General features: G+C 39.9%; 2 protein-coding genes across 2 annotated transcripts; one reads left to right on the top strand and one right to left on the bottom strand.

Annotated features, from left to right (window-relative positions):
* Positions 1 to 894: 894 nt before the first annotated feature.
* On the bottom strand, positions 895 to 7,745 carry RPL24 (ribosomal protein L24). Its single transcript, XM_063349903.1, has 6 exons — positions 7,320 to 7,745; positions 7,117 to 7,192; positions 5,068 to 5,178; positions 3,970 to 4,106; positions 3,513 to 3,576; positions 895 to 2,956 (listed from the first exon to the last, which is right to left on the bottom strand). The coding sequence occupies exons 1-6, from the start codon at positions 7,322 to 7,324 to the stop codon at positions 2,876 to 2,878; spliced, it is 474 nt and encodes a 157-aa protein (XP_063205973.1). The 5' UTR covers positions 7,325 to 7,745; the 3' UTR covers positions 895 to 2,875.
* CEP97 (centrosomal protein 97) lies at positions 7,595 to 27,546 on the top strand. Its single transcript, XM_063349891.1, has 11 exons — positions 7,595 to 7,724; positions 10,951 to 11,093; positions 12,452 to 12,610; positions 13,021 to 13,122; positions 13,695 to 13,808; positions 14,907 to 15,073; positions 16,370 to 16,534; positions 18,239 to 18,372; positions 18,887 to 19,652; positions 20,707 to 20,782; positions 21,457 to 27,546. The coding sequence occupies exons 1-11, from the start codon at positions 7,670 to 7,672 to the stop codon at positions 22,171 to 22,173; spliced, it is 2,598 nt and encodes an 865-aa protein (XP_063205961.1). The 5' UTR covers positions 7,595 to 7,669; the 3' UTR covers positions 22,174 to 27,546.

Here is a 27,546-nt window from a genome sequence, read left to right as displayed (position 1 = left end):
GGAGGAAGGGGACGCCCCTCAGTAAATGATTTCTGTCGCCCTCGCTGCGAAACGAGCAGCCTCCGCTTCAAAATTGCCTCGGGAGCCGGAGCTACGAGAAAGCGGGCCGTGTGGTTTCGTGTTGCAGCATCAGCAAAGCAGTCAGGGGCAGCACCACGGGCAGGGTGGCGACGTCTCCATGCACTGAGTGTGCTCTTTTTTTGTTTGTAAGACAAAAGAAAGAAAATCTTCTGAACATCAGCTGCTGGGTTTCCTTGTCCAAGCTCTGACCCGATTTTGTTTCACAGCCGTGCCGGAGACACGAAACGCGGGAGCCACAGGACACCCATGCCCAGGCAGGAGCGTAGCCAGCAGTGACCCTTCTCCTGTGCTTAGTGCTTGCAAGGCAGCATCTGGGGTACTGTGAGCTCCCCCAGGTACAAAGATACTGGCTGGATGGAGCACGTCTGGCAGAAGGCCGCAAAGATGGTCAGGGACCAGAGCATGAGGGACAAGGCAAGGCTGAGAGATGGGCTTTTTCAGCCTTAAAAAGGAAGGGCTTTGTGGAGACCTTGCTGCTGTCCGCCACCACCAGAGGATGCAGAGATGGAGGCAAACTCTTCTCAGAGTAATAGGCAACAGGCACAGGTTAGAACACAGGAAATTCTAGTTATGTATAAGCATTTTTTAATTTTTTTTTTTTTTTTAAACCGTGGTGGTGGTCAAATGCTGGAACAGGTTGCCTGAAGAGGTTGTGGAACCTCTGTTTTTGGAGTCGTTCAAGAACTCGGCTGGATACAGCCTGGAGCAGCCTGATCTAAATAGACATGCTTTGAGGAAGAGGTTGGACTAGATGACCTCTGGAGGTCCTTTTCAACATAAATTATTCTGTGGGTCTATGAAAAACTTAAGTACTCCATTTTTAGTGATATTTAATAGAGAATCAATTATGTTGCATTAGGTAAACACAAGGACTTTAACTGCTTAATTTCAGTGTTAATTCATTGCATTCTATCTATGTTTGAGCTGAATAACGTGCAGTTACACCAAGTTAACACCCTGAACAGCCTGCCTTGCTCACTTGAAGCATAACTTGTGAGAAGTAACCTGATGGGTTACTCCAACTCACTGCATCAGTCAGCACTCATGAATAAAAAGCAAGGAAAAGTAATCTTAAAGCACTTCTGTGCACTTCTGCAGTAACAGCAGGCAGCTAAAGCCTGCAAACTTCGAAGCATTAACAAGTATTGACTTACTAATTAGTCATAGCTGATAATCCATTCCTATATATCATTAATGGTATTTCAAGGAGATTGTTTGTAAAAGCTCATCTTTACTTTCAGCTTTTTAGCTGAAAACTTTCATAAGCAGTGTACCAGGTGACTGATAAAAGACACCAATACAATCAGGATTTTATATAGTCGTCACTAGCATAGGTAACTTTCAGTGGTGTTTTCAGCCTTCAGTTTTAAATGATTAAAAATTCCTTTCCCTCTAACACCAAGCAGTTTTCCTTGCCCTCTTTCCTCCCTCCTGTTTCTGGCAGCTTCACTTTCAAGTGTATTAACTGTTTAAAAGCCTTCAATTTAATTCTAAACATGAGTAGCTCCTATGGTTTGGTTGGGTTTTTTTTATAGCAAGAGGCGCAATTGTTTGGAAGATAACGGTCCAAATTCCGCTAATGTAACCAAGCTAAACCTATTTCAAACAGGTTGTAACCTTGATCCAGACCTGTATCTATTTTATTAATAAACCCAAACCAAAGTATGATGTAACTCAAAATATAACCCAAGTTTCCCATTACAGCTGTTGTTTTTGAAGCCTAGAAGAACTGCAGGAAGCAAAACTATGAAAGACAGGTGCTTTCTTGACTAGTGTAGTAAGGTAACAAAGCAAGCCCTCGAAGCTCCTCAAAGTTAACAGGTATTAAGATGTGGCATCTTGAGAAGTATCTGACCCATAAAACAGAGAAGTCAGAGGACATCCCTTTGCCAAGGCTATGACTGTCCATCAAAACTACCAGAAAGTCTGGGCACACTGTCTACATAGTCTAAGTACACAGATGAATACATGAAGAATTTAGCAAGTAGCCACTCCCTCTAGGCGTGGGAAGGTGGGGAGTTACTAAGGGAACCCCACTTGCATTCTGCAAGTTAAATATGAACCTAAATGGGCCTGAAGTAAACATATACCATCAGCTGCATTTGAAGCTCAGTCAACCTGTTACCAGTGTTGCAAGTGCTGCTAATGAGATAATAATTTCAGAAGAAGAGCCATACTGGGTCAAGAAACACCTTTAGCTTAGTGAACGTATGCAAGGTAGGACCTTTGCAGCCATCCTTTTCCTGAAGACAGCTTCCAGCAATTGTGACCCAGGAGTTGCATCTGAACCTTTGCATGCAACAGCCCCGTGGTCTGTGAAACCATCCATTCCTTTTTTTCAACCTATTTCTTCTTTTATATCTTGCTACGTGCATTCCACAACACGAGAAGAGCATCAGCCTTTTAAAGTCACTTACAGACGGTACTGCTTCACCCACCCTTTCATTTGCATATCAGAACTTAGAAAACTCTTTTTATGCGATTTGACAGACACGGAATAAACTTGTATTCATGTGCTGTTTTGTCCTTCAGGCAAGAACAGCTTCTCAAACATCAGCTCCACCTTCCCTGCTATTTGGCTCATTCATTAAAGGGTTATGAAATGTGTGCTAATACAGCAGATTGTCTAAGAAACCAAATGTTTTACGACAAGATCTTTTTCAGTCTGCAAAAACAGACATGGTTATTTCATAGATTAATCCTCTTCAGTTTATCTCCCACAGTTGAAGAGAACATGGCACAAGTTATGAAAGTTAGTCAGATGTTTATTCAGCATGACCAACAGTTTGGCAGGTTAGCGCTTTCCACCAACACGGGGAGCAGAAACCTTGACTGGTTTCACAATCTTCTGCTTAGGTGCTGCCTTTGTAGGAGCCTGTAAAGAAATAATAAAGTATGAGCAAAGGGAAGCAATTTATCTGCAGTGCTCAGAGTGCCCCTGTGTATTTAAGATTCTTGACCGAAATCGGGCAACATAAATCAGATGAGAATTATCTTAGAATCTTAGATTGTTACACACATACCACTGTAAAATGACAACATGTATGATTCCAACATATGGTATTTAGTAATAACAAGTAATAATGAAACAGATACTATTCTTCATCAATATATTGTTACCAAGTTCCTAGATAGCGAAGATGTAACATCCAGACGAGTTTTTTGCTATCAAGAATCTCCAACATATAGTCAGAAAGTTGTTTTACTGTAATATTTATTTCTTCTATGAAAAAAGGTTCATTCTATTCAGGTGTTTGTGTATGTTTAACTTTTGTACTAAAGTTTGTTCAAGGTGCTTCCAGATCAAAATAGATAAGCAAATGCTTCCTCCAAATACAAATGGGAATTTCCAATTAAGCACTGTAACAGAATGTTGTGTTACAACACAATATATTCCATTTCATGATTTCTATCCACCTATTGAAGCTTACCTTTGCAGCAGAAACAGCCGTTTTCTTGGTTGCCTGCTTAGCCTTCTTGGCTTCTTTTGCAGCCCTGTGAATTCACAGAAAAAGAGTGTTATTCATCTCTGTCATTCACTGTTTCTTTGTCTCAGCACTGTAAGAACTCCTTAAGATCAAGAAAGGAATGCATGACTTCACGTTTAACCTCTACATTCAGTACCCTCTAGGGAGACTACTAATGAGACAGCAGAACTGTGTGTGACAAAAGCGGTATTTTCACAAAGGAAGAGGGCAAAGAAGAGACCCTTCTCTGCTGCTACTTTCTCTTACTCAGTATTAACTGCAAATACACTGACAGAAAAAAAACCCCAACAAACCAAGCTTATAAACCACAGAGCTCCTGTAGAGTTTAAGCTCCTGTATGAAAAGCATTCATAAAACTCTGAAAAGCCTGGGATAGCTCCATTTATCTCTGATTTCTCACCTAATAGCTTGTTCCCTCTGCGCCTTCCGTACTTCAGGCTTCTGATTTCGTTTAGCCATAATCTCAGCTAAAGATGCACCAGTGATAGCTCTCTGAAACTTAACGGCACGGCGCGTACGCTTCTTTTGTATCTCTTCCTAAAATGGCAGAAGATGAAGACAGACAATTAGTATCACACGACGTTAAATGAAAGACTAAAGACAATTCTAGAAACAAGCAGATATTAAGATTGAAGCTATTGTAAAACTGTATACAGAAGTAGAATTTTACTTCTCACTTAGGAGACAACTGATGCAGAAGCTCAGCCTTCTGTAACTCCCAGAAAAAAAAAAAAAAAAGGGTGGAGGGATAAAGTCCGCTTTGACTGAATGTTCTGAAAGGAAGACACTTTCCAGCTGTTTCAAACGGGATCACAGTGCTGGGCAGCAGTGTAAGCCATCGTGCATCAACATTCCTTCTCCAAACACATTAGTAAAAACATTGAGTTTTAATACATATGTAAGCCTTTCTAAATTCTTTTTTGCTGTGCAATTTTAAGCTGAAAATGCGACATGCCTTATTAATTTGTCTTTTTAACGAAATGACAACTACATAGGAAAGAGCTCCTACAAAGTTACAGCCCAAAGTTTTCAAGAAGGGTATGTGCAAAGTTCTCCCACATCATCTGTTTGGAAATACGATCCACCAGATTTTCAGCTCTCTCTGCTATTGCCATTCAGGAATTTTACAAGTCCAAACTTTTAGAAACTCTGCATATCAAACAGCATTACCTACCTTCTGTCAAACTAATTTTTTAAAACATATGCCATTTGTATAAGTGTTAAAATCAACTGAACCTACCATGGTTCTGAGGGAGCCCTCAAAGAAGTGATACAATAGAAATAAAATGCTTTTGCTGAACTGGTTAGCTTTCAAACATAAAGCAACACATAAACTCATAGAAATGCACTCACATGTTGACCATTACCGGCCAGTCTTCATCCTGGTTATATGGGTCATGCTTCTGCTAAACACCAGCATAGTCAAGTTACCTCTATTCTAACAGACCAGATCTTTTGATGGAAAAACTCAGAGCAGCATTAGTTGGTGGATACTTACTGACTGTCCTTTCTTGTGTTTACGCCTATACAGAACAGTCCAGTTGATTTGACGGGGGTTTCTCTTGGAAAGGAATGCAGACTCACATTTTGCATTCAAGAACTGAAAAACCTGGGAAGGTAAAAGTATTTTGTGTAAGCTTTGTTTCTATGAAAGACACTATTACAGTCTACATTAACGTATCAAAGAATTCTTTGATTCAGTGTTTTTCAACAGTGATGCTTTTGTATTTCTTTATACACACCTGAAAAACCAAAATTTTAGAACATAGTTTAAAAAATTTAAAGTTTGGAATTTTGTTCCACTGATTAAACTTATGTCTTACAAGGCATTCCAGCATAAGGAATTTTCCAGGCCTAATTTAGTTCTCTCACAATAAAGCATAATGGTACAGTTTTTGTTTTCATAACACAGTGAAGCAGTTGCCTGTCCTCAAGTAACTGTGTGCTTCCTGTGTAAGCCAGCCAAAACTTGGCCTAAGGAACATACAGAGACCAATACTCCACTCAATTCCTTTTTACATAGTTAAACAAACCTTCCTGCCTAGAAAAACAGGCAGAATTAACAGGCTGATTTACTATGAGCCATAGAATTAAATTTGAAGTATGAACAAATTCCCAGGAGAACACTTGAGGATTCAATCAGTCCATTTACTTAGCTATGATCTCCCAGGAGATTCTGTACACCAAGGCTACTGTACTGGGATGTCCTACACCCAAACCCTCCTTCTGTAGATATGAATAGTGTGTTTCTATTTATGACAGTCCTATCTGTATGAGATGCAAGAGCCTGAAAGGGCTCTCCTCCCTATTTTATCCCAGTGATCCGTACCCAAATTACTTGCAAGTCCAGTTGTTTGCTTCAGCAAATCTCAGCATTAGATGCAGTATGTCTAAATAGTATTTTCTACAGAACTTCGGTAGTTCAACAAGGGCAAGTGTAGTGTCCTGCACCTAGGGAGGAATAACCCCATGCACCAGTACAGTTTAAGGGCTGACCTGCTCAAAAACAGCTCTGCAGAGAGGGACCTGGGACTCCTGGTGGACAACACGTTGACCATGAGGCAGCAGTGTGCCCATGTAGCCAAGAAGGCCAATGGTCTCCTGGGGTGCATTAAAAAGAGCGCGGCCAGCAGGTCAAGGGATGTCACCCTCTCCCTCTATTCTGCCCTTATGAGACCACATTGGGAGTACTGTGTCCAGTTCTGGGCTCCCCAGTTCAAGAAGGACAGGGAACTACTGGAGAGAGTCCAGCACAGGGCTGCAAAGATGATCCAGGGAATGGAGCATCTCTCCTATGAGAAAAGTCTGAGACACCTGGGTCTGTTTAGCCTGGAGAAGAGAAAACTGAGGAGATCTTATCAATACTTATAAATATCTAAAGGGCGGCTATCAAGAGGATGGGGCCAGACTCTTCTCAGTGGTGCCCAGCAACAGGACAAGGGACAACAGGCACAAACTGGAACACGGGGAATTCCATCTGAACATAATGAAAAACTTCTTTACTTTGAGGGTGATGGAGCACTGGAACAGGCTGCCCAGAGAGGTGGTGGAGTCTCCAACCCTGGAGATATTCAAACCCCACCTGGATGCGCTCCTGTCCAGCCTGCTCTAGGCAAACCTGCTCTGGCAGGGGGCTTGGATTAGACGATCTTCAGAGGTCCCTTCCAACCCCTGCCATTCTGCGACTCAGACCGGACCAGCTTTAAACCACCCTCCCCAAACCACAATTTAAAACCCAGCTCAACACCCCAACCTACAGCACAAGCACGGTTCTCCCACGGACCAGGTCTGACAGCAGCCGTGACACCTGGGCAGCGACAGAAGCCGGAAGCACAGCTGTCCTATTCCCGTACCGCTCAGTCAGGCGATGGAGACGGCAACGCCGCCTTCCCCACCGCGCGTCCCAGCCGAGGCCTTCACTTCTGCCGGCATCGCGCCGGCCTCTCCCTCAGGCCTAACCGCCGTCCCCTCCCGCCGGGCCCGCTCCCACCAGCCCCTGCCGCCCCGCAGGGCTCGCCTCGGCCTCCCCGCTCGCCCCCGGCCTCACCTTGCCGTCGGTGCGGGCGTAGCGGCGCCCATGGCCCGGGTAGATCTTGTACCCGCTGAAGCTGCACAGCTCGACCCTGCGCGGGAGAGAAGCGTTAGCGGAGAGGCAGCGGGGTAGGGGAGGGGGGAGGCACGGCCCTCCGGCCGCCTCCCCGCGACGGATGGCGCCGGATGGAGAGGCGGGGAGGCCGCCGGGGCCCTTACTTCATGATGGCGGCGGTAGGTCCGAGGCGGGCGGCGGCCGGGGCCGAGAGGAAGAGAGGCTGACGGGAAACCGGCCTTCCGTGCGCCGCGCGCAGCACGCCGGGACGGCCCCCGCCGCGCAGGGGCTGACGGGAGGGGAGCGGGAGGGCAGCGCAGCGCCTCTCCGGCCGGAGGGGCGGCGGGTGGACGGGGGACCCCGCGGGAGCGCTCACGCCGACCGGGCTTCCCACTGTCCGGTTAAAATCCCGCCGGACGGCCCCGTACGCGGGACCTTCCCTTCTACAAAGAGCAAGCCGCACGATTTTCCCGCCGGGCCCTCGGTTGCTAGGCGGCGCCGGCAAGCGGGAAGGATGGCGGCGACGGCGGTTGCGGCCAGGACTGAGGCTGTCTCGCCGGCTGGAGGGGGTAAGAAGAGCGCCGGAGGCAGCGAGCTTACCGAGGGCCGGGCGGCCGGGTTGCAGGTGTGGGGGGCCGGCGGGGGTTTTGTTTGGGTCTCGGTTGTGTGCGGCGGGGCGCGCAGCCCACCCTGGGAGCTGTAGTGCGAGGCGCGCTGTGTGCCGGCCGCAGCCGCGGGGTTCGGACTACAAGTCCCGAAAGCGCCTGCGGCCCTCGGTGTGGGGCGCTGAGGCCGGAGGTCTCGGGTGCTCCCCTCTCCACGCTCCTGCCCGCTTACGGCCGGCACCTGAGGTCCCCGAGCGGGGCTGGAAGTGGTCAGGACAGCCCGCTCTGAGGACTTGGGGTCGCCCTCCAGCAGCGGGTTTGGCTCTGGGCATGGGGGGGGGGGGCGCTCTCCATCCTGCTGAGGCCCGGGCCCCCAAGGAGGGATTTGCCCGCAGCCTTGTAGAAGGTAGGCCGGGAGTTGGCGTAAGGCCCCTTTTTTCTACAGTGGAGAGCAGAGAGGTCTTGGGAGACTGCGCCACCGCTGAGGGTGCGGTTTCTTGCCCCTCTGCCTCCGTCTGAAAGGACGGTGTGTTATAACAATCTAAGTCTGTCTTTGAAGGCTTAAGGGCTCAGTGAGTGAGCAGAGGCCTGAGCAAAAATTGTGAGCTTCTGAGGTCTACTAATGTTCATAGCTGCCAAACAAGTAATAAGTAATTCTGAAACGTTTTCCTCAGTACTGAGAGCCTGTTAGGAAAATCTAATTCACGAAGTATTATACCAGTGAGTCTTTGTAGTATGAAATAATATTAACTTTCTTAATATATATATATGTATGTATTTTTCATGCTGTATACTGAATAGTCATGCTTAAGCAAGCAAACTAAAGGACAGCACTTGTCACAAGGAGGAGGAGAAGGACAGACCCTCCTGAAATAGGGACCTTTCTTTCTCTGAATCTTAAAGCTTCCCACATAGGATAAAGGATACCCTCAGACAACTGGATAGTGCCAGCATCCTAGCTCCTCTAACACATCTGTGAAACCCTCCCATTGTCTGGCATCATAGATAAGTAACTATAGCAAGACTAACTCCGGGGACACCTAGATCAATAGAGAAGCAGGTGGATGATGATGCCATAGAAATATAGTTTCTTTGCAAATGGTAGAGTGTATGTTTTAAGTAGCAATTAGTCAAATCATGTTGTATCTGAATGCTTGAAAGCTATAAGAACTGTACGTAAAGCCATATTCCGGGTGCCCAAGTTTGACTGGGACACCTCATATGCATGAATAAAAGGTTTACTCTGGTAATTCTATGCTGTGGGTTCTAGCCTTGCTCCTTGGTTGGCATGGGCCACTTGTGAATTTTCATAACAAGTCCTTCAATAAACAGGCAGATGCAAAATTTCTTTGTTTAGTTAAAGTGACCAAGTGGTTGCAGAGGTGGCCACTTAAGTGAGAAGCATGCAGTACCTTATTCCTGAACATGCAAAGACAGGAGTGTGACTGTTTCTGGTGCTGCTGGCTCTGCACTGCGGTTCTTCAGAGCTCTTTGGGTGGCTGTGGATTTGAGAAGTAATGTAAATGTAATACATGTCATCAGAGAAGCTTCTTAGAAAAGCGTATTCTGTAGCTGTCAAAATGGTACACCAAAAATGTTTGTCTCCATCCTTAGCATAACTAAACCCTAAAAGCCTGCAAACTGCAAGAATAATAATATATAGTGCATGTTAGGGTAAGAACACTATTCTGGAACGTCCTGCTGAAAAAGGCAACATTATTTACTGAGCAGATAGTAAGATAAGAACAAGCACTAGAATGGTGTATATATGTAAAACACACAGCAAAGGCTTAATGTATGAAAATTATTATTATCAGGTGTTACAATGGGTACCCAGTGATTCAAGTTCTCTGTAGATGGCAAATGTTTTCCTTTTAACTTTATATAGTAACAGTTTTTGCATGGAACACTCTAGTTGTGTGTGTTCCATTAATTAAATTATATGCTAGCCTATTTACAATTTGGTCCTGCCCAAATGTCACCAGTACTGTAGCACGACTATATGAGCAGGTTCTTTGTTTTTACTTTTCACTAGGTACTTCCCAAGGCAAGATGCACTCAAGGATTTGGCCAGTGAAGTCCTAGAGTGAAATCTTTAACCCTGAATTGCACACATTCCCTACCCAATAAGTTAAGATAGTTAAATACTTAAGATTAGGTTTTGCAGCAGCCAAACTGCTAAAAGGGAGTATGTCGTAAAATATCTGATAGGAAGCTTTAAAGGGGGGATTGAATCTTAAGTTTGTTTCCTTTGAAGTTTAAGCATCCAACTTCTGACAGAAGAGAGGTGTCATTTTTGTTTTCACAGGCTGAAAGTTCTGCTTTGAGTTTGTACCTAGAATGTACTTTCAAAAAAAAAAAAAAAGGGGGTGGGGTGGGGCTAATAATATTTTTCCTTTGAACTACTGAGAAGGTAAAAGACAAAACTGCAGGCTTTTATTCAGTCGTCTAGATTTTTGAGGACTTAATCATTATAAGGCTGTTTATTTTCCTCTGGCTGAGGACTATCATACGGATATTTCACATTTACAAGTTAAGTGTCCTAATCTTCAAATACTTTAGAAAGGTGATGGAACTCTACAGGAAGGTGAAGTTTGTAGGTTTGCATCCTCATCACGTTTCCCACATTCTGATTCATGAAAGGAGGGATGCTCCTCCCCTTTTAAGATTTTTTTGTTAGGGATGGTCGCTGTTGTTTGTGAAGTGTGATGCTATATATGTGTGCTAGGCATGTTCTGTGTTTGCCTACAAGCAGGAATTTAGATAGGTAGTTGTCAAGCTGCTCAAAACTTGAAATCTTTGAAGAAATTAAAATTCTAGGGGCTCTTGAAATTTGGGGCTTTGACGATTGTGCCTTTAAATTTAGCTACCAAAATTTTGCTCTGCTTCCCACTTCAGAGGAATCTGTTGCTGACTTTCCCAGAACTTCACCAGAATCCTTGATAAGGATGGGGCCTGGAATCCATATCTTCCAGTACCTGGAAGAGTTGCTCTAATGCGTTTGGTCTGAAGTAATTTGCTTCAGCTTTATGTGGAAAAGAAATTTAATTTGTATTTGCAAATTAGCTGCATGCATTATAAACCAATTCTGTTTATGTTGCTTTGCTTTTCCAGTACATGTTCTCATATATAAATTGTTGACTTTGGGGCTTTTTTTTTTTTGGCTTCCCCACCTTCTTTTTCTTCTAAGGTTTGGTAGTCAACTGGTCAGGTCAAGGATTGCAAAAACTGGGTCCAACCTTACCCTGTGATGCTGATACTCACACTCTGATTCTGGACAAAAACCAGATAATTAAATTGGAACACTTGGAGAAATGCAGGAATCTGATGCAGGTCAGTGTTACTTGACTTGAATTTGCTATGAAATAATGGTACTGTGATGTAAATTAAAATATTTCTGCTTTAAGACCATATTATGCAGTTGAAGTAAGTTAGCAGTTACTGTCTTCATAGGAAAATAAATAATGGCTAGCTAAAATAGAAAGCTGTGTTTTCAGTGTAGCTCTACAGTTCATAGTGGGGGAGACTGTTTTGCTAGTTACCTAGGTAAATAAAAATGAACTAAATAAATCCTAATGGGATTTGTGTCATAAGAACATTTAGAAAAGTCACAGATAACCCAATTTTTGATATATCTTACGTTTTGAATAATTGAGCTTTGTAACTTTAAAAATAACTTTTTTTTTTAATCCTTCCTCTGTGTAATTTAAACATGCAGACATACATACAGGACTCTCTTCTCAATTTGAATTTCGGAACGCTTCACAAAGGAAAAGGATTAGTAACCTTAATTTACAAGAAGAAAAAAAGCTATGTCAATTATGTTAAAGTACAAGTAGCAAATAAAAAAAGTGAACTGGGTGGTATCTATGTAGTCTTGTTAACATATCAATTCATGTAGGCCCTGACGTTGCGAGTGCTTATTCTTAATTTTAATACGAGCAGCAGTCCATTTAAGTTCATGAGGGTATTAGTGATAACAATGTTATCACTAACACTAGCCTGTGCATGGTGCTCACAAAAATCAGAGTATTAATCCCTCTGGGGCAAAGCTGTACAAATCCATGTTAATTATCACTGAAAGTGCCTCCAGATAGACTTGAAGTCACCTAATAGCTTCTAGACACAAGCTATTTCTCCAAGAGGTAGGAGAGGTTGGGCTTGTTACTACAACAAACTTTCACCTGTCTGCCAGCTTGGTGGTCACGTTATTAATTTGTATGTCTAATCAGGATTTATCCTTTAAGAAGTTCGTGATTTACAGTCCTGTTAGCACAGGACTCTTTTTGAGAGTCATTTGAAATGTATTTTGTCCTCTGACCCATTGACAGTAAGTATGATTTTACACCGGGAATGGTGCAACAATTTGCACGATGATTTGGCAATTCTGATTTTAACATCTTATTTTCATATGACACAAATCCTCATTCATTCTCTTTTATTTAACTATTGGTAGGGAGAAGATTTCCTCTTAAGTTTGCAGAGCGAGTTGTGGAAACTACTTTTTCATCAGTAATTTATTTCCTGCCTCTTGTAGTCTTTTGTATGTGTGCTATTTGCTTGAAAATGGAATCCATAGATTGAAATAGTTCCTGTTGGATTAGATTTTTAACTATTAAAAATAGAAGCCTATTCTATCTGTGCAGTTTAATAGTTAAACCTGTTTCTTTTATTTGCGTGTCAATCTGCAGCTCTCTGTAGCCAACAATCGTTTGGTGCGAATGATGGGTGTAGCGAAACTGACTAAGCTCCGGGTACTAAACTTGCCTCATAATAGTATTGGGTATGTGGAAGGGCTGAAGGATTTGGTGCACCTGGAATGGCTGAATTTGGCAGGAAATAACCTTAAGGTAAAGTATTTAGTCTTTATACGTTTTCCAGAATCTAGTGTTGTAGAAATTTGGAAGATGCTGCAAAGAAATCTGAATATGTTTGTGGCTTTGATTAGAAAAAATGTTGAAGTTTTGTGTCTACTGGTTTATGAAATAGAAGAGGGCAACTTTTGGACAAGAATTATATAGGAAAAAAATAAAAGGTTTGATACCGAAATATAATAAGAATTGGGAAATAGTCCCCAAAATAGGAGAAGAATCTTTAAAATGAAACCGGAAAAACATGACTTTCATTTTGGGTTATTTATCTGTTGCTTTTTAACTTTCAACATAATTTATAATTATAATTATAATTAGATATAATTATTATATCTATTTAGTGACTAAAAATGAGTTCCTGTGAGTAATTGACTACTTTACTCTTGTAGGCCATTGAACAAATCAATTCCTGTCTGTCTCTTCAGCATCTTGATTTGTCAGACAATAACATAGCTCAATTAGGTGATCTTTCCAAGCTTACATCGTTGAAGGTAGGTGTTATTTTATCTCTATTTTTGTTACATTCTTTTCATAAAGAAATTTGCTTTGAAAATTGCTACCTTTTAAAGCATTAATTATTCAAACACTAGCTCTTAAAGCATTTTAATTAATCACTACAATTTCTAGAGGGAAACACGTAAGAATTCTTTTCTGTGTTTTCAAGTTGCAGGAACTGAGGCAGTGATTTTTCTGTAACCACTCTAATGATTCTAATAAAGATAACATGGCGAGATCTTGTTTATAGCTCTCAGTTCTCTTGTCTCATGTCATGAATCAAAACAAAACATAGTCTTAACTCTTCCAGCATGAACACTGTATTTGGAAACTTTTTTTCTCTACATTTTTTTTGTAATTGTGACTATGCTTCAGCTCTGCATTTTAAATTGAGAAGATTTTTCTCTAAAATCTAAAAATTGGTTTTCCCTTGCTTGAATAAACAAAAATAGTTTTGATGACACTAGAAAGCCTTAATTATAGTCCCTTTGTGTGTAATGTGCAGGGAACAAAAAATATGTGTGTTCTGATCAAACATACGTTTCATCCCCATGTTTTTATTTTATAGACTCTGTTGCTACATGGAAATATTATAACTTCGCTTCGCACTGCCCCTGTTTGCCTACCTCAGAATCTGACTGTTTTTTCTTTGGCAGAAAATGAAATCAGAGACTTAAATGAGGTAAGATATAGAAGATATATCACCGTGTCTTTAGGTAGACCGAAAGCCAATAGTTGGATAATTCCCTTCTCTGGAGATTTTCAAGATCCGCCTGGATGCAGTCCTGAGTAATGTGCTCTAGGCAATCCTGCTTTAGCAGGGGAGTTGGACTAGATGATCTCTAGAGGTCCCTTCCAATTCTGAAGTTTCTGTGATTCTGTGTGATTCTGAGCATGTAACTGAAAACGGGCTCTCTTCTTTGAAACAACCGGTGTTGATAGAAGTAACTTTTAATACTTTATATGTAATAACTATATTTGCATTAGCTGCACAAGCTAGGTGATACCTTTTAAAATTCATTCTTGAAAGAAAGTTTGCCTTTTTTTGTTTATGTTGTCATATTATTCAAGGATGTCAGAAGTATTCTTTGAAGACTAAATTCATAGAGAGCTTTTCGTGATTGTCTGAAGGGTGGAAACTGAGATGATTAACTGCTGCAGAGGGCTTCTGCAGCTGCTTGTGTTTAGAACAGAGGTTTGAATTGCGTTTGTTGTAACTGAACATTTTTGGGCCTGGGTCTTATTTTATCTATTTCTCAAACACCATACAAGAGAAACAAATACTCTGCCTGTGATTTTTGTCTTTATTTTTTGTTTGGGTTTTTTTAAGTATAAATAGCAGCCAAAACTCTCGATTGGACTTCCGTGTTGGAAGACAAATCTTATTTTGGTTATGTATTTCTCTTCAAAACAGGACAGTGTTTCTCCAGCTTTTTGGCTTGCCACTGTTTAATCAAAATCTCAACACCTGTCGTCGTGAACTGGGACCATAGAAATACTAAACCTTTCTATACATAAAGCCCCATTCCCAGATTTTAAGAGAAGCTAATACTTTCCAAGAACTATAGTACGTACAGGATAATTAAAAGGAAAATGGCAGTAGTTGATAGAAGGCAGTTTGAAGTTGTTTATGTTCAAAAAGGAAATGTGATTTTTTCAGTGTATTTGTAATTATATTGCTTTATGTGAGATGTGTAGCTGTAACTTGGAAAAATGTGGTATGTTTTGTAAGCATTTAATGGGTTCTGTTCAGTCAACAAATATATCTTGTTTTTTCAAGGTTTCTTTCCTGGCCTCTCTTCGTCAATTGGAACAGTTGTCAATTATGAACAATCCTTGTGTGATGGCCACACCATCTATCCCTGGCTTTGACTACAGGCCATATATTGTCAGCTGGTGTCTGAACCTTAAAGTTCTTGATGGATATGTGATTTCTCAGAAGGAAAGGTGACATAATAGTATTAAAGCTCTAAAATTATTAAGTAAAGTTTGGCTAAGCTGAAATTGCATTTTCGTATAATAAAAGCAAGGAAAGGCGCTAACAATCTGAAATTCTCTTTTTCTTGTTCATGGCGATATGAGATACAGGACAATTAACATCGTTGCTTTTGCTAAATTTTTCATCTGTTACACTGAAATTATACTTCTACTTAAATAAACTTGTGATCTTACATAATGAAGTTAAGCTTTTTTGTTACTGAACTCACAGTAGTACTTTTAGAAATCAAAACTGGGGTAGCAATTTATCAATGATCTGTTACCCCCTTCCAAGCTTACAGCCTCTTTGACTTTGCTAAATGAGACAATCAGCAGATACTAAAGCTATTATCTTCGAGGAAGTTCAAGCGTGCCCTTTTATAAAGGGCCTGATTTGCACGTGCATTTCTAGATTTGGCATTTCTTGTATCAATTAGTCAAATACTATTTCACTCAAATCACTTGTTAGTGTATCATTGTGGTCATTATGTCACTATATATGTATGACATTAGATATGTCGTCTTAAAGTTCTTGACATCAGGAACAGTCCAAGTGTAAATATTATCCACTATAAACACATTCTAGTCCAGTAATTAGCATATTCCAGGACACTGATGTCTTTTTTTTCCCCGTTACTAAAATAAAAAGCTGCCTTTTTGGTCAAAGGTAAACTAGTTCTGTTTCTGTTTCACCAAAACATGTTGTGACTTGCCCGAAAAGTCGCCTGTGAGAATTCTAGAAACTTTTTTAACGACTAAGGGGTTTTCTCTATTAACTGTATTATTATATTAAATTAATTGTATATATTATATTAAATGTTCTCAGACTGAAGAGCACTTAATTTAAAAACAGATTTCAATTGTTGAATACTTTCAGCAAGATTTACTCCCTGTGACTATTCTGCATGTTTGTGTGAACTTTTCTGTTTCTGTGAAAGCTTTGCTGATAAATTCATTGACACAAATGTGTTTTCAGTGCTCAAGGACTACACACAGATAAAAGTTTTTCACAGTTTTGGTGAGAGTTTTTGTGTTTTTCACAGTTTTAGTCAGAGGTTTTTTGTTTCATTGATGCTTATGTGAGGGAATACTGTATTAATTATTCTGGTAATGAAATTCCAGTTCTTCTGGGCACTGCGCATGTTCTAAGTTTTGATTAGATTTGTTGATTAGCTCTTAGGTACCCACTAGAAGAACAGTAATCAAAGGAGAGTTAGGGGTTTTATGCCATGCATTAATGGTGACCATTTCACCCCTTCCTAACAGTTTGAAAGCAGAATGGCTCTACAGTCAAGGTAAAGGAAGATCATATCGACCTGGGCAGCACGTTCAGCTAGTCCAGTACTTGGCTACTGTTTGTCCTCTTATATCTACATACGGTCTCCAGACTGAAGAGGATGCCAAACTGGAAAAAATACTGAGTAAGCAAAGGTGAGAACTTCTTGTTTCTCTATTTTTAGACAATGTAATTGAGAACATAATTATATGTCTTATTATGTGTTAGATAGAAGATTTCCTTTTAAGTATTTCAAAGCAACAGTGAGGGCTGGAGATGGGAAGAGTAAGAGAGGTGCAGGTTTTGTCCTGGAGGGGAATGAGAGGCAAGACAGCAGCAGGAGTGTTTTCCCGCTTGCTGGACCATCTAGGGACAAATTCTCTGTAGTTTTCAGTGTGTGGTCTGGATGAAGGTGATTTGTGTTAGGACTGTGATGAAAATAAACAAACTACCTACTGAGATTTTTTGCCACAGAGAAAGCGAGGAAAACCTCAAAAAGGAGCTCAGATTAACTTTTGTTCTAATTGTAAATGAAGACTATTGTGGTACGCTGGTGTATTAGCCAGTTTTTTGTTAGCATGTTCTTCCTTGGTTTTAAGGTTATTCTTTGAGGGACACTGTTCCCAGTGATGCACTTGACGATCTCTTTGTCTGGCACCTCAGGTCTGTCAGCAGAGGCCTCTACAGAGCCTGCTGGTTCTGCCAGCAGTAGCTGTTTTGGTAAGGTATACGTAAGCAGATGAGGAGAGTTACCATGGTACACTTTCCTCCCATAAAAAGGTGAACTAATTGTGACTAAAAGCCAGAAAGTGTAACAATACAGGTGTCCCTATTCCCCAGGACCTATTGAAAAAACTTTTCTTGCAGAAAGATCAGAGCAGAGGACTCGGTGCAGAGGAGCAGGCTATGTAAATGGCTTAGTGTGGGTAGAAAGTTGGGCAGCAAAAGCCTTGTGGAAATCAGAAGGGCGGGATCTCATCAAAAAGGATTTAAACCTGGGAGCATCTGGAAGGAGCTACTGCATGCTTTGTCAGTGTAGATTGATCTCCAGGAGGAAATGATAGAAATATTGGGGCCATTTCAGAGTAGAAGGTACAATAAAAGCATATTGATGTTGGAATTTCCGGCTAAGCGTTCTGACGTTCACGCGATGTTTCTGGGGAAAATTCAGGAAGTTGGCTTGCAAGATATAACTGTTTAAAAATTAAAAAACAAAACAAAAGCCAACAAACAAACAAAAACAACCCCACACCAAAAAAAAGCCAACCCCCCAAAGTCCTCACCCATATATATATCCATACACACGTATATGATTTTTAAGGCAGTTTGACTTGCTGACCTCTACCTCATGATCTTTGAATTTAGCTAGGTTGAAACAACCAATGCGTTTTCTCAGTTTTTAAAGGATGATTTTACGTTTGTGTCAATGTTTGTTGATTCATATTAGGATTCGGGTTTTTTCAAATGTAAAAGACGCTCCCTCCATTCCTCAAACTCCTCTACACATACAAACGTAATGTGTCCTGACACTTAAAATAGCTCCATAGCTTCCTTGTGTGTAGAAATACTTCACGGTTTTCAGTCTATAGTCAGAACTACGTGTTGGATTTCCTTTTTTTTTTGATTCATGTAATGAAGAAAAAGGGGCTGGAGGCAACAGGAGTAGTCTGTGCAATCGCCTACTTTGTGAGTAGTCCTGTTAGTTTCTTGTAGGTCTAGGGTTCTGCCTAACTAGCCTCTTGTTTTAGAATGGTTTGTTCACTTGTTTCTTTTAAAATAGTTGATAGTTTCTTTTAGATGTTTTCTGTACCAAGAAACTTTAAAAGAAAATTTAAAATCTGTTGGAAAACTGTGCTTAGGCTTCACCAGAGGCAGTTGATGCATCAGAACCAAAATGAAGGAGAACCTACATCGTCTACTCCCAACAAAACACTGCCAGTTACTTATGAACACACCAGTCCAGCCCAGCCACCACAGATAGTTCTTGAAAGTGGTAAGAAAGCTAATCTGCACCTGTGATCTAACATGTAGAAATAAATTATTTTTTTTAACATAGATAACTTTGTGGAGAGAATTTTAGAGCGAAGCCATGTTGTTACTTTATTATACTGATTTCAATTCAAGTTATACTTTGTTTTCTAAAAATACATTCCATGCTTATTCACGTCTTGAAATGCTAGTAAGATTGGTAGGCAAAAATCATAATCCAATAAACTGAAGAATTATTACTTTGACTGTTCCATTTGATAAAAGTTTAACTTCTCTAGGGAGAGGCAGTTTGTGTAATTTACTGTACCCAGCATTTGCAAGGTTTGTGAATGTTACTGTGATAAGTAGTTATTGTCCTTACTATATAGAAGTAATGCTTACCATTGCTAGCATTTTAGATCTTACACACCCAGGTTCTAACTGTCTAAAACAAATAATGAATCCTTATGAAACAAAAGAAGGTATGTTATTGAAATACTATGACGCTTGTGAATATGTCTGTCTTCTCTTTTGAATAGAGCCTATCATCCAGAAGAATTCTTGGGTTGGACCAAGTGCAAACGATGATCATTCCTATGCAGTAAAGAACACTTTTCTTCTTGAAAGAAGTCTTCGTAAGGAGCTTTACCTTGAAGATACACAGACAGATGAAGACAAATTAAACAGCAGCCTTTTATCCTCAGAGTCTACTTTCATGCCAGTTGCTTCAGGATTGTCTCCAGTGTCTCCTACTTCAGACCTGAAGCTACATGGAATCAATTTGGGCCTAGAAGATGATGATAATGATAATGATACAGTGATTGAATGTGTGAGAGATGTTAATAGTGGAGAAACAGCTAATAAGGAAGAAGCTTCATGTATTACAATAGAGCACTCCAACAGAACAATGGGAAGTGTGGAAACTCGAGAAAATATCAAAGAGGGTATGCTGTTGCCACCTTCTGATCCGGTAAAAGCCAGCCTGACTGCTAATGCTAGCAACTGTTCAGCATCCTCTGATGACCAAGTTCTGCACAATCACCCCAGCACCTCAGTAGGTGCTGGATCGGGTGTTACAACACTTTGTCCTGACCAGATGGCAGGAGAAAGTACTGATTCATTAGCTGTTGTTGATCAAGGTGCAGCTGAACTACAAAGAATGACTAAAGCAGCTACCAAGCTTCAAGCCTGTTGGAGAGGATTTTACACGAGGAACCACCATCCCCGAGCCAAGGAAGTGCGGTATGAAATTCGACTAAACAGAATGCAGGAGCACATCATTTGCTTAACTGATGAAATAGAAAAGTAAGTTCGGGTCATGCTGTGTGCTCTCAAATCTGAATGAACGTAACCATCATTCCAGGATATTTCAGAACTGGTATAAATGGGTCTTGAAATAACTACTCGCTGTAGAACCTAGCTTCAGTAATATAAAACTGTGACTACAGTGGAAGATTGCTTCCTGTAAGATAAGCACAGTTATGCACATAGCCGTTCATACTCTAAGTGCCTTCTATAAGTGGGTTGGGTTAGAATAAATCTTTCTATTCCTCTGTTAGCAGAACTTGCATATTTCGCTGCATAACCAAAATAGAAATTGCTAAGTGTGACTTTTTTGCTTGTCTCCTAGCAATTACAGGGTGTGTAAATGATGTGTCTATATTGAGAGTCATTCCTCTGTTACTTGGTGAAAAGAAGGATTCTCTCTCTGCCTTGCATGATACAATTTTAAAATGCAATTCTGTGCTTGGTTCTGGTGGTTTTTTTGATCGTATGAATTCATGTTTGGAGGAGATGATTATCAAAGTTCTGCAATATGTAAGATATGAAATGGCAGATTTAGTTAGTATCTGAGAACTGATGGTCTGACAGGTTCTTTTCCTTTGCTATAACAAGCAACAAAAGTTCTGTGAATCAAGTTGAGCCCTCAGTGAACCTCTAGAAACTCCCAATGCTTACACATCGTGCCTACGTCTGAGTGATATCAGTTGGGGAGAGCATAATTTGAAATGAACCAGCACTACTTTGGGTTGGTTCTTTATGCGGGATGAAGAAGAACATCTATTTAAAATGAAGAGCTTAGGTTCAGTTTATAAAAAGACACTTACAGTATTAGCAAATCAATAAATGTGCTGCAGCAAAAGGATGCAGAATCTTAATGTAACTCTGAAAAAGAAACTTGAAGTCAGCAGCTGGATATTGGTGGCAAGCCAGACTGCAGTAATGTCTTAATATTAGGCTCTGCTGTATCTTTCAAGAGTGCCGTTATGTAAGTAGGCATTTTTATGTATTCTTGTTGATCTTGTTACCCAAATGTTGCTTATTTAAGCTGCAAAAATTTGGACATGTGTTCTTGCAGACTAAGAAAAGAAAGAGAGGAAGATAAGATTCAGAGGCTTGTACAGGAGGAAGCAGTCAGATTTCTTTGGAACCAGGTAAATAGTTTTAGTCGTCTTATTTTTCAGCTTACCCGTGAATTTGAAAAACACTATTTCATACTGTAAATTCTAAAGAGACGGTCAATATGGTTCATTTTTTCCAATTCTGGGGGGAAATAACATTCATAAGTATTAGTGCAATAACACTGGTTTTGTCACAAAAGGCTAAATTATAGCCTGGTGTGAGAAGGAGGACAAAATGCAAGGGAAACTAAATAAATGTAGCAGAAGAGTGAAGAATGATGTGACTGCTAGATGCCCAGGGCAAATGAAATGGCGACAAGCTGTGAGCGACTAATTTCTGGAGTAGAAGTTAGTAATACATCTTCTAATTAGCTATTCTTCAAAAAATAAGGCTGATTGTTTTCTTAAGCATGGATTATTTCATAAAGGTTCCTCACCCTTTCTATTTATAAGAGCAAATTCCTTTTTCTTCAGGTATTTGAACTGGGAGGCTTGCGTGCTCTGTCAGTGTTGGGCATCTAGGTTTAAATGCCATTATTTAACAGTGGGAAGAACATATTTTCTCTAATGGTATAGTGAACCTCTTGTTAGTTCACTGGGTCTTAAATTTTATACTAGAGCTTTGTTGCTGATTGTGTGAAATACTCTAGAAATCAAAGTACTTTATTAATTGCATCTCATAATGAAATTCTCTCTATACTTTGCAGGTTAAATCCCTTCAACAATGGCAGCTTTCAGTGACACAAAATTTAAGTGCCACTTTGCAACCTGGAATCCCTTCAGCCAGTACTTTCTGTCCATCCGAACCATCTATTCGATCATCCACACTTGAGCAAGAAACCCCACCAGATGTTAGTTCTGCTTGGTTAGTTCCAGCTAGTGATGTTCTTCAGGAAAAGTCTTTGTTGCAGTTCCCAGATTCTGGTTTTCATTCTTCCATGGCTGATCAGACTCATGCCAGTGACTTGTGTAGCTCTGAAAAAAGTTTAACAGAAGGAACTGAGAGCTCTCTTTCAGTGGAAACTGTCAAACAATGCGGCAACTCTGTTTCAGCGTATTCCTCAGATGTAGAGGATAGCTTTGGGGAATGTGGTCAAAGTAAAGATAGCTCTGGTAACGAGCAGGACAACAGACTAATACAAGAGTATTTGAAATCCGTTCAGCAGCTGGAAGAGGCTGATGAGGGGACAAATTGCAATGATGAAACAGAGGGTAGCTGGCCACAAATCGCTGTTTCAGCAGAAGGCCAAGATTCTTCATCTGACACTGTCTCTGTAGATCTCCCTCAAGATACCTCTTCCCCTGCCCGAGGTGAAATCAGTCAGACATCAGAAAGCTGCAAACTGAATTCGGGAATAGTAGAAGGGAAGCAAACAGACTGTGATTCTTCATTTCAGATGCTGCATGTTGGGATAGCTGTATAGTAGGCTCAGTTTCACAAAGGACTAGGGATTACATTTCATTTTCCTTTCTCTTTCTTTTTCCCATTTATGCAAAACTTATTCTTCATATCTGCTGTTTCAGATTTTGACTCATGTTACCAATTTGTTTTATTGATGTTGCTGAGGACTCACACTAAATATGCTACCCTGAAATCCGCAAAGTTCTCAGTGACAGTCATTATGCACTTTATTTTCAAACATAAACCTGATATCTTAATAACTGGCTTCCATTGAATTAATTCTGAAGATTAGGGGTGTTGGGGGGGGGGAGTGTGTTTGCTGTAAATTCACTTCGGTGAATGTGTTAGCAAGTCTTTAAATTTTTTTCTAAAAATCAGGATTGAGTTCTTAATGTTGCAAAGAGAAGGAAACAATATAGGAAGAAACGGAGTGAACATAGGCAGCATGTGCACATATGGATATAGTCTGATGAGAAGGATGAAAGCGGTTGCCTTTCAGACTTCTTTTTGACTTTAACAAGAGTTATTCAGTCAGGGTTTCAAAGATGCATTCCATGAAACCAGTGCCCAAGTCAGTAACAACTTCTTATCATTTACCTGAAGCTGCTGGCTAGGAATTAGGCCATTTGCATATGCACTGAAACAAGGACTTACAGGAGTCAGACCTTAGGGAGCTTCAAACTAACTTTGACCTTTGTTTGCCCTGGGTTTGAACTTTCCTGCTTTCTCAGGTAAGACTCAAAGTGGAACCAGTTGCAGCCTTTACTAAATAAGAATTTCAAAAGAGCATGTGATTTGGGAACATAGTTTCCAAGACTGCACTGCTGGGTTACAACAGCAGACTTGGTGACATACCTTTTGCCTCCACAACGATGTTAATGCCATTTGGGGATTTGGATCTGCATGGCTTTCAAGACATTAGTGTGTTTGATGGATCACAACAACTTCTACCTACAGGTATAAATATTAAAAGTAAATGTCATGACTTAAAACTACTTCTTGACATCTCTGTTGGGTTTGTTTTTTTTTTTTTCTCTGTCCAGTATTTGACAGTCTAATTAGTTGCGGATAAAAAGCTGTATTTCTTCCCTGTTGGCAAATGTACTTAGGTTATGCTTTCCACTTAAACACTGGGCAAGTAATGGGGTTTGTATTTTGCCTAGCCATTGCTATGGGGTTTTTTTTTTTAATGGAAAAAGATCAGGTATCTTAGTACACCGCAAAAGTGGCAAGGGAAATCGGTTTTGCCATGTGATTTGGAATGGACGCTAGTAAAATAAAAGTTGACGTTGTGACTCCTGGGGGTCAGTTAAGTTTGCTAATACCGCATTTTGCAACATGCACTGGAACAACGTGCACAGTGTTTCTATAGTTGCTAATATTAACTTCTCAGATAGGAAGACACTTGCATATTATAATTCTCTGAATCCACAGATTAACTTCTGGTGCTATGGTGTGATTGAAATCAAATAGTGCTGTTTTAAAATGACTCGTATGTTACCATGTAAAATAATTTAATTTTTGTAAAAGCTTTGGTTGCTTGTCTACTTTAGGTTCTGAGCTGAAATTTATCACTACTTAAGAGTTTTTGGCTTGAGGCCTGAAAACATCCTTTCTTTAGAACGTAAATGGGGTATTGGACTTGTACCAGCCATCTGCTTGCTGGTGAAGTTCACCTTGGAAGAATAAAGCTTACCTCTGCGTATAGAGTAGCCATCATCTCTTTTTCCCCACCTCCAAAAAAAAAAAGTTCTAGGGCACTAACTACTCAAAAGAGCTGTCATTGCAGTCAAGCTGACATTTGACTGTGCCTTTCATACATAAGAGCATTTAAAAAAAACCCCAACAGCTGAGGTGGTAGATTCTTAATGTGCTATCTTTCTAACTCAGTCTAGTTACAGCACGTTTGTAGCATAACCATAGTCATAATTGGAGCATGAGTGTGCTTGGTATTGAAAGCGGCACACGTGCATTGATGTGTCACAACATCTAATTACTGTGCAAAGAAGTGTGTGGGCTACATGATCATACCCTTGTCCTTTGAAGGTTCTCAACTTGTATTTAAATCTGCCATGCTTGGGGATCTCCGCAGTTCATGGGATTTGGCTCTTTGACTGTCAATCCATCATTAAAAAGATCTCGTGTAAGCCTTTAAAGAGAGTTTCTTTGGGTTTTGAGAGAGAAATTATTTGTCTGTGAAACAGTTGTTGAACCGTACATTGTGGAGGCAGTGGTTAGGTGTAATAAAACAGTAAGTTCTCTTTCATGGCAGAGTGCTGTATTAGCGTATGCAAGACCTGGGAGAAACTAGACCACTGTCTGGTTAAAAATGTTTCACTTACTGAAGACACTGAAGGACCATATATATTTTGCTGTTTTGTATTATTGTCACTTTTGCTGCAGAATTAGAAAGAGGAGAAAGAACTCTAATTTTGGAGGTGTCAAAGGGCAAAAACTTGGTGAAACAATTTTTCATGGAAGCCCTAGATGTTTCTTGACGTTTCTTCTGTTATTAGGGCTTGCAAACACAAATACAAGAAGACTTATTTTAACTAATACCTACGTCAACTGTTGGCTTTTTTAACTTGTAACCTGTGTATCCAAAATTGATTTTTATGAAGGTACAGCAAAGTGTGTACCAACATATAATGAGCTTTATCATGTTGGGGAAGCTGTGAAATATGAAAGACTTTTATTCTGATGCTCTGAAAAGTATCTTGCATGTGTAGAAGGTGAGTTGTCTAAATATACAGAAATTGCAAAGTGATGAAGTTTTTGATTAGTTTTTACAAGGTTAGATGTAATTAGTTTGTATATACACAAAATATTTTCATCCTGACCATTAAAATACAGGGAAAGACATAATGGGGGATAGAGTGGAAAAATATGGAATCAAACTGGATGTATACTTAAAAATGGCTTCTTTCAGTCTGTTTTGAGCTCTCAAAGAATCATGATATGGAAATACCATAGTTTAATGTATGGCGTAACATTTACTCTTAATTGTCTGTGTAAATTTTCTTAATCTAGGTATGTATTATTCTTTTACCTGGAGAGGGATGCACAGCTCCCTTTGGAGATCATGTAAATTTCATAAAGGAATTGGAAGGCCTAATATATGAAAATCCATGTCTGAAACTTTCCTGTATTAATATTGTATGTCTTTTGGCATTTTCCTTTTGCAAGGCTTCATATTCAACAAAAGAATGTACTTTGTAGAAGGAAAGTTTGTCCATTATGCTTTGTCCTGGACTGGTCCTCCAGTGCTGATGGAAGAGATTAGTAATGGTTATTTGTCAGGCAGTGTTGTCAGCTCTCCTGTGAGTACAGTTTAAGCGCTTCTTTAATTTTCTTTAGAAAAAAATCAGCTAAATATAGCTCAGACTAACAATTTAATCTGTGCCACATGAGTAGTTTTGCCCCAGATGAGGTGGTTGGCACATGCAAACCTCTTCCTATTGCAGGAATTACTATTTTGCTTGCTTTTCTGAAGGTAGGGACAAGGAGGAAGGTGGAAATGCATTTGTCCGTGTTTTCAGGTTCAGTCTGTGATGGTAACGCCAATGCTTTTATGATTGTTGTTTCATTTTTCTCCCAATTATTTGTATGGCTTACAAATTTCAATCTTTCATGTAATCAAGAACACAATTTTTCTACTGTATATAATATTTGATAGACACTGCTCCAGATGGTATTTGGAAAGGGAGAAGAATATTATGAAAGCAGGCCTGTTCACGTTTTATATTTCAAGTTTTTTAAAGGTATTTGGATTGTATCGATTCCTCTCTGTTAGAAAACTTCTTTAAAAAAGGAAAAAGCAAGGCAATGCCTCATTTGTGACAGTAAGTAAATTTCTGTTTCTGCTTTTTTCCATGAACTGAGCTTAATGGTCACAAGTCTGTTCTCAGTACCTAAAACTGCCATTTAAAGGAATGGGAGATTTAGCTGCTGAATGAATGCAGCGACTCGGATGTCTCTCTCTTTTGTGGCGACTATTCCTGTGTGGTGCTATTTTGTAAACAAGCATGTGTGGCAAGGATGGAATTTTTAAAAGGTACTGAAGGTTGGCCTAACTCTGCTTTCATTTCCTTAAAAGAAGCAGGGTCGTGCTTAAGTTGAGTCCTTATGAACTGGCTGACTAAATTGGGATTTTATCATATTTATAATTCCAGAAGTGTTCTTAGACCACAAAGCAAGAAGGCATTAAGACTGCAAATTTTATTTTGTTGCTTCTAAAACACAAATATCTTTCAGCAAATATGTGAGAAAGTCCTTGTTAAACTAAATTGCAGAAGCCTAACAGTTTGTATATAGTTAAGTACCGTAAACAACCATAGATTCTACTATTGCATGCATCAGTTTAAATAACGCACTTAGCAGCTAGTCTGTATATAAAAAACAAGTTTGGGATTTTTCTGAACAATGTTTGTATGTCATTGAGCTTGCAAATTGTTCCTGTTTTTTATGAATTTGTATATATTGTCTGAAGAACTCCAATCTTAATTTCTATTTGTAGCACTTGTTTGATGAACAAAAATGGAAGATACATTCCTTTGAGACTACCTGGGTAATTTTTACCAGACTTGAAGTTACAGTGTGTCACACAGATACACTTTTTCCTGAGAGGACTGAATTGTAGCTTTAGTGGAGGCTGACAGAATGACAATAAAATGTGAAAACTGGCCCATTCCCCTGCTTTTAGCTAGTGGAAAAAAGACCGTTTTTCCCTATTGTATTAACTTCTTTGTTTTTCTTCTTTTTTTTTTTTTTTTCCCCTCTTGAGGACTGTGCCACCCAAATAAGTAAGCATCAAGTATTCATGAAGTCTTTCAAAAGTCTTTTTTCATATTTACAGGGGTTTTTTTTCCCAGTTTGGCTTTCTAGGACAAGCTACTGAAAAACACTTGCTTTCTTATAAGCCTGCCAAAAAGCTGGGACTTTCTATCTATTTTCAATGCTTTCTCTATGTCAGTAACGCAAAAAGCACAGGATCCTTCACTTGCAAAAGCATAAACCAGTATTTATCAGGAAAGGTGCTTTATCTCTTAGAAGGTGCCATGCCAAATTTTGTCGTATAAGAGCTCTGAGTAAGAAACTTCTTTTCTGGCTTCATTACATTTATAAGTATATGGGCCAAATTCACTTGTAGCATAATTCTACTGAACTAAGTTTTGTTGTGTCTTTCACAGTAGTATTCTACCTCTAAACTGGAATCTGAAAAAAATAACAATTAGGCGTTGATTTGTCTTTCTGCTTCTCACTATTTTCTGTGAAGAATGGTGGGTGGTTAAATTGGTACAGTTCATATATTTTCTATAAGTGTTTACATTTCTGGATTTATTGTTTCTTAAATATTTTGTTTGTACCTCTGAGTTTTGAATTTTAAATAAATGAT

The sequence above is a fragment of the Chroicocephalus ridibundus genome, chromosome 1, assembly GCF_963924245.1.
Source record: "Chroicocephalus ridibundus chromosome 1, bChrRid1.1, whole genome shotgun sequence".
Taxonomy (NCBI): Eukaryota; Metazoa; Chordata; class Aves; order Charadriiformes; family Laridae; genus Chroicocephalus; species Chroicocephalus ridibundus.
This window is presented reverse-complemented; position numbering and strand designations above follow the sequence as displayed.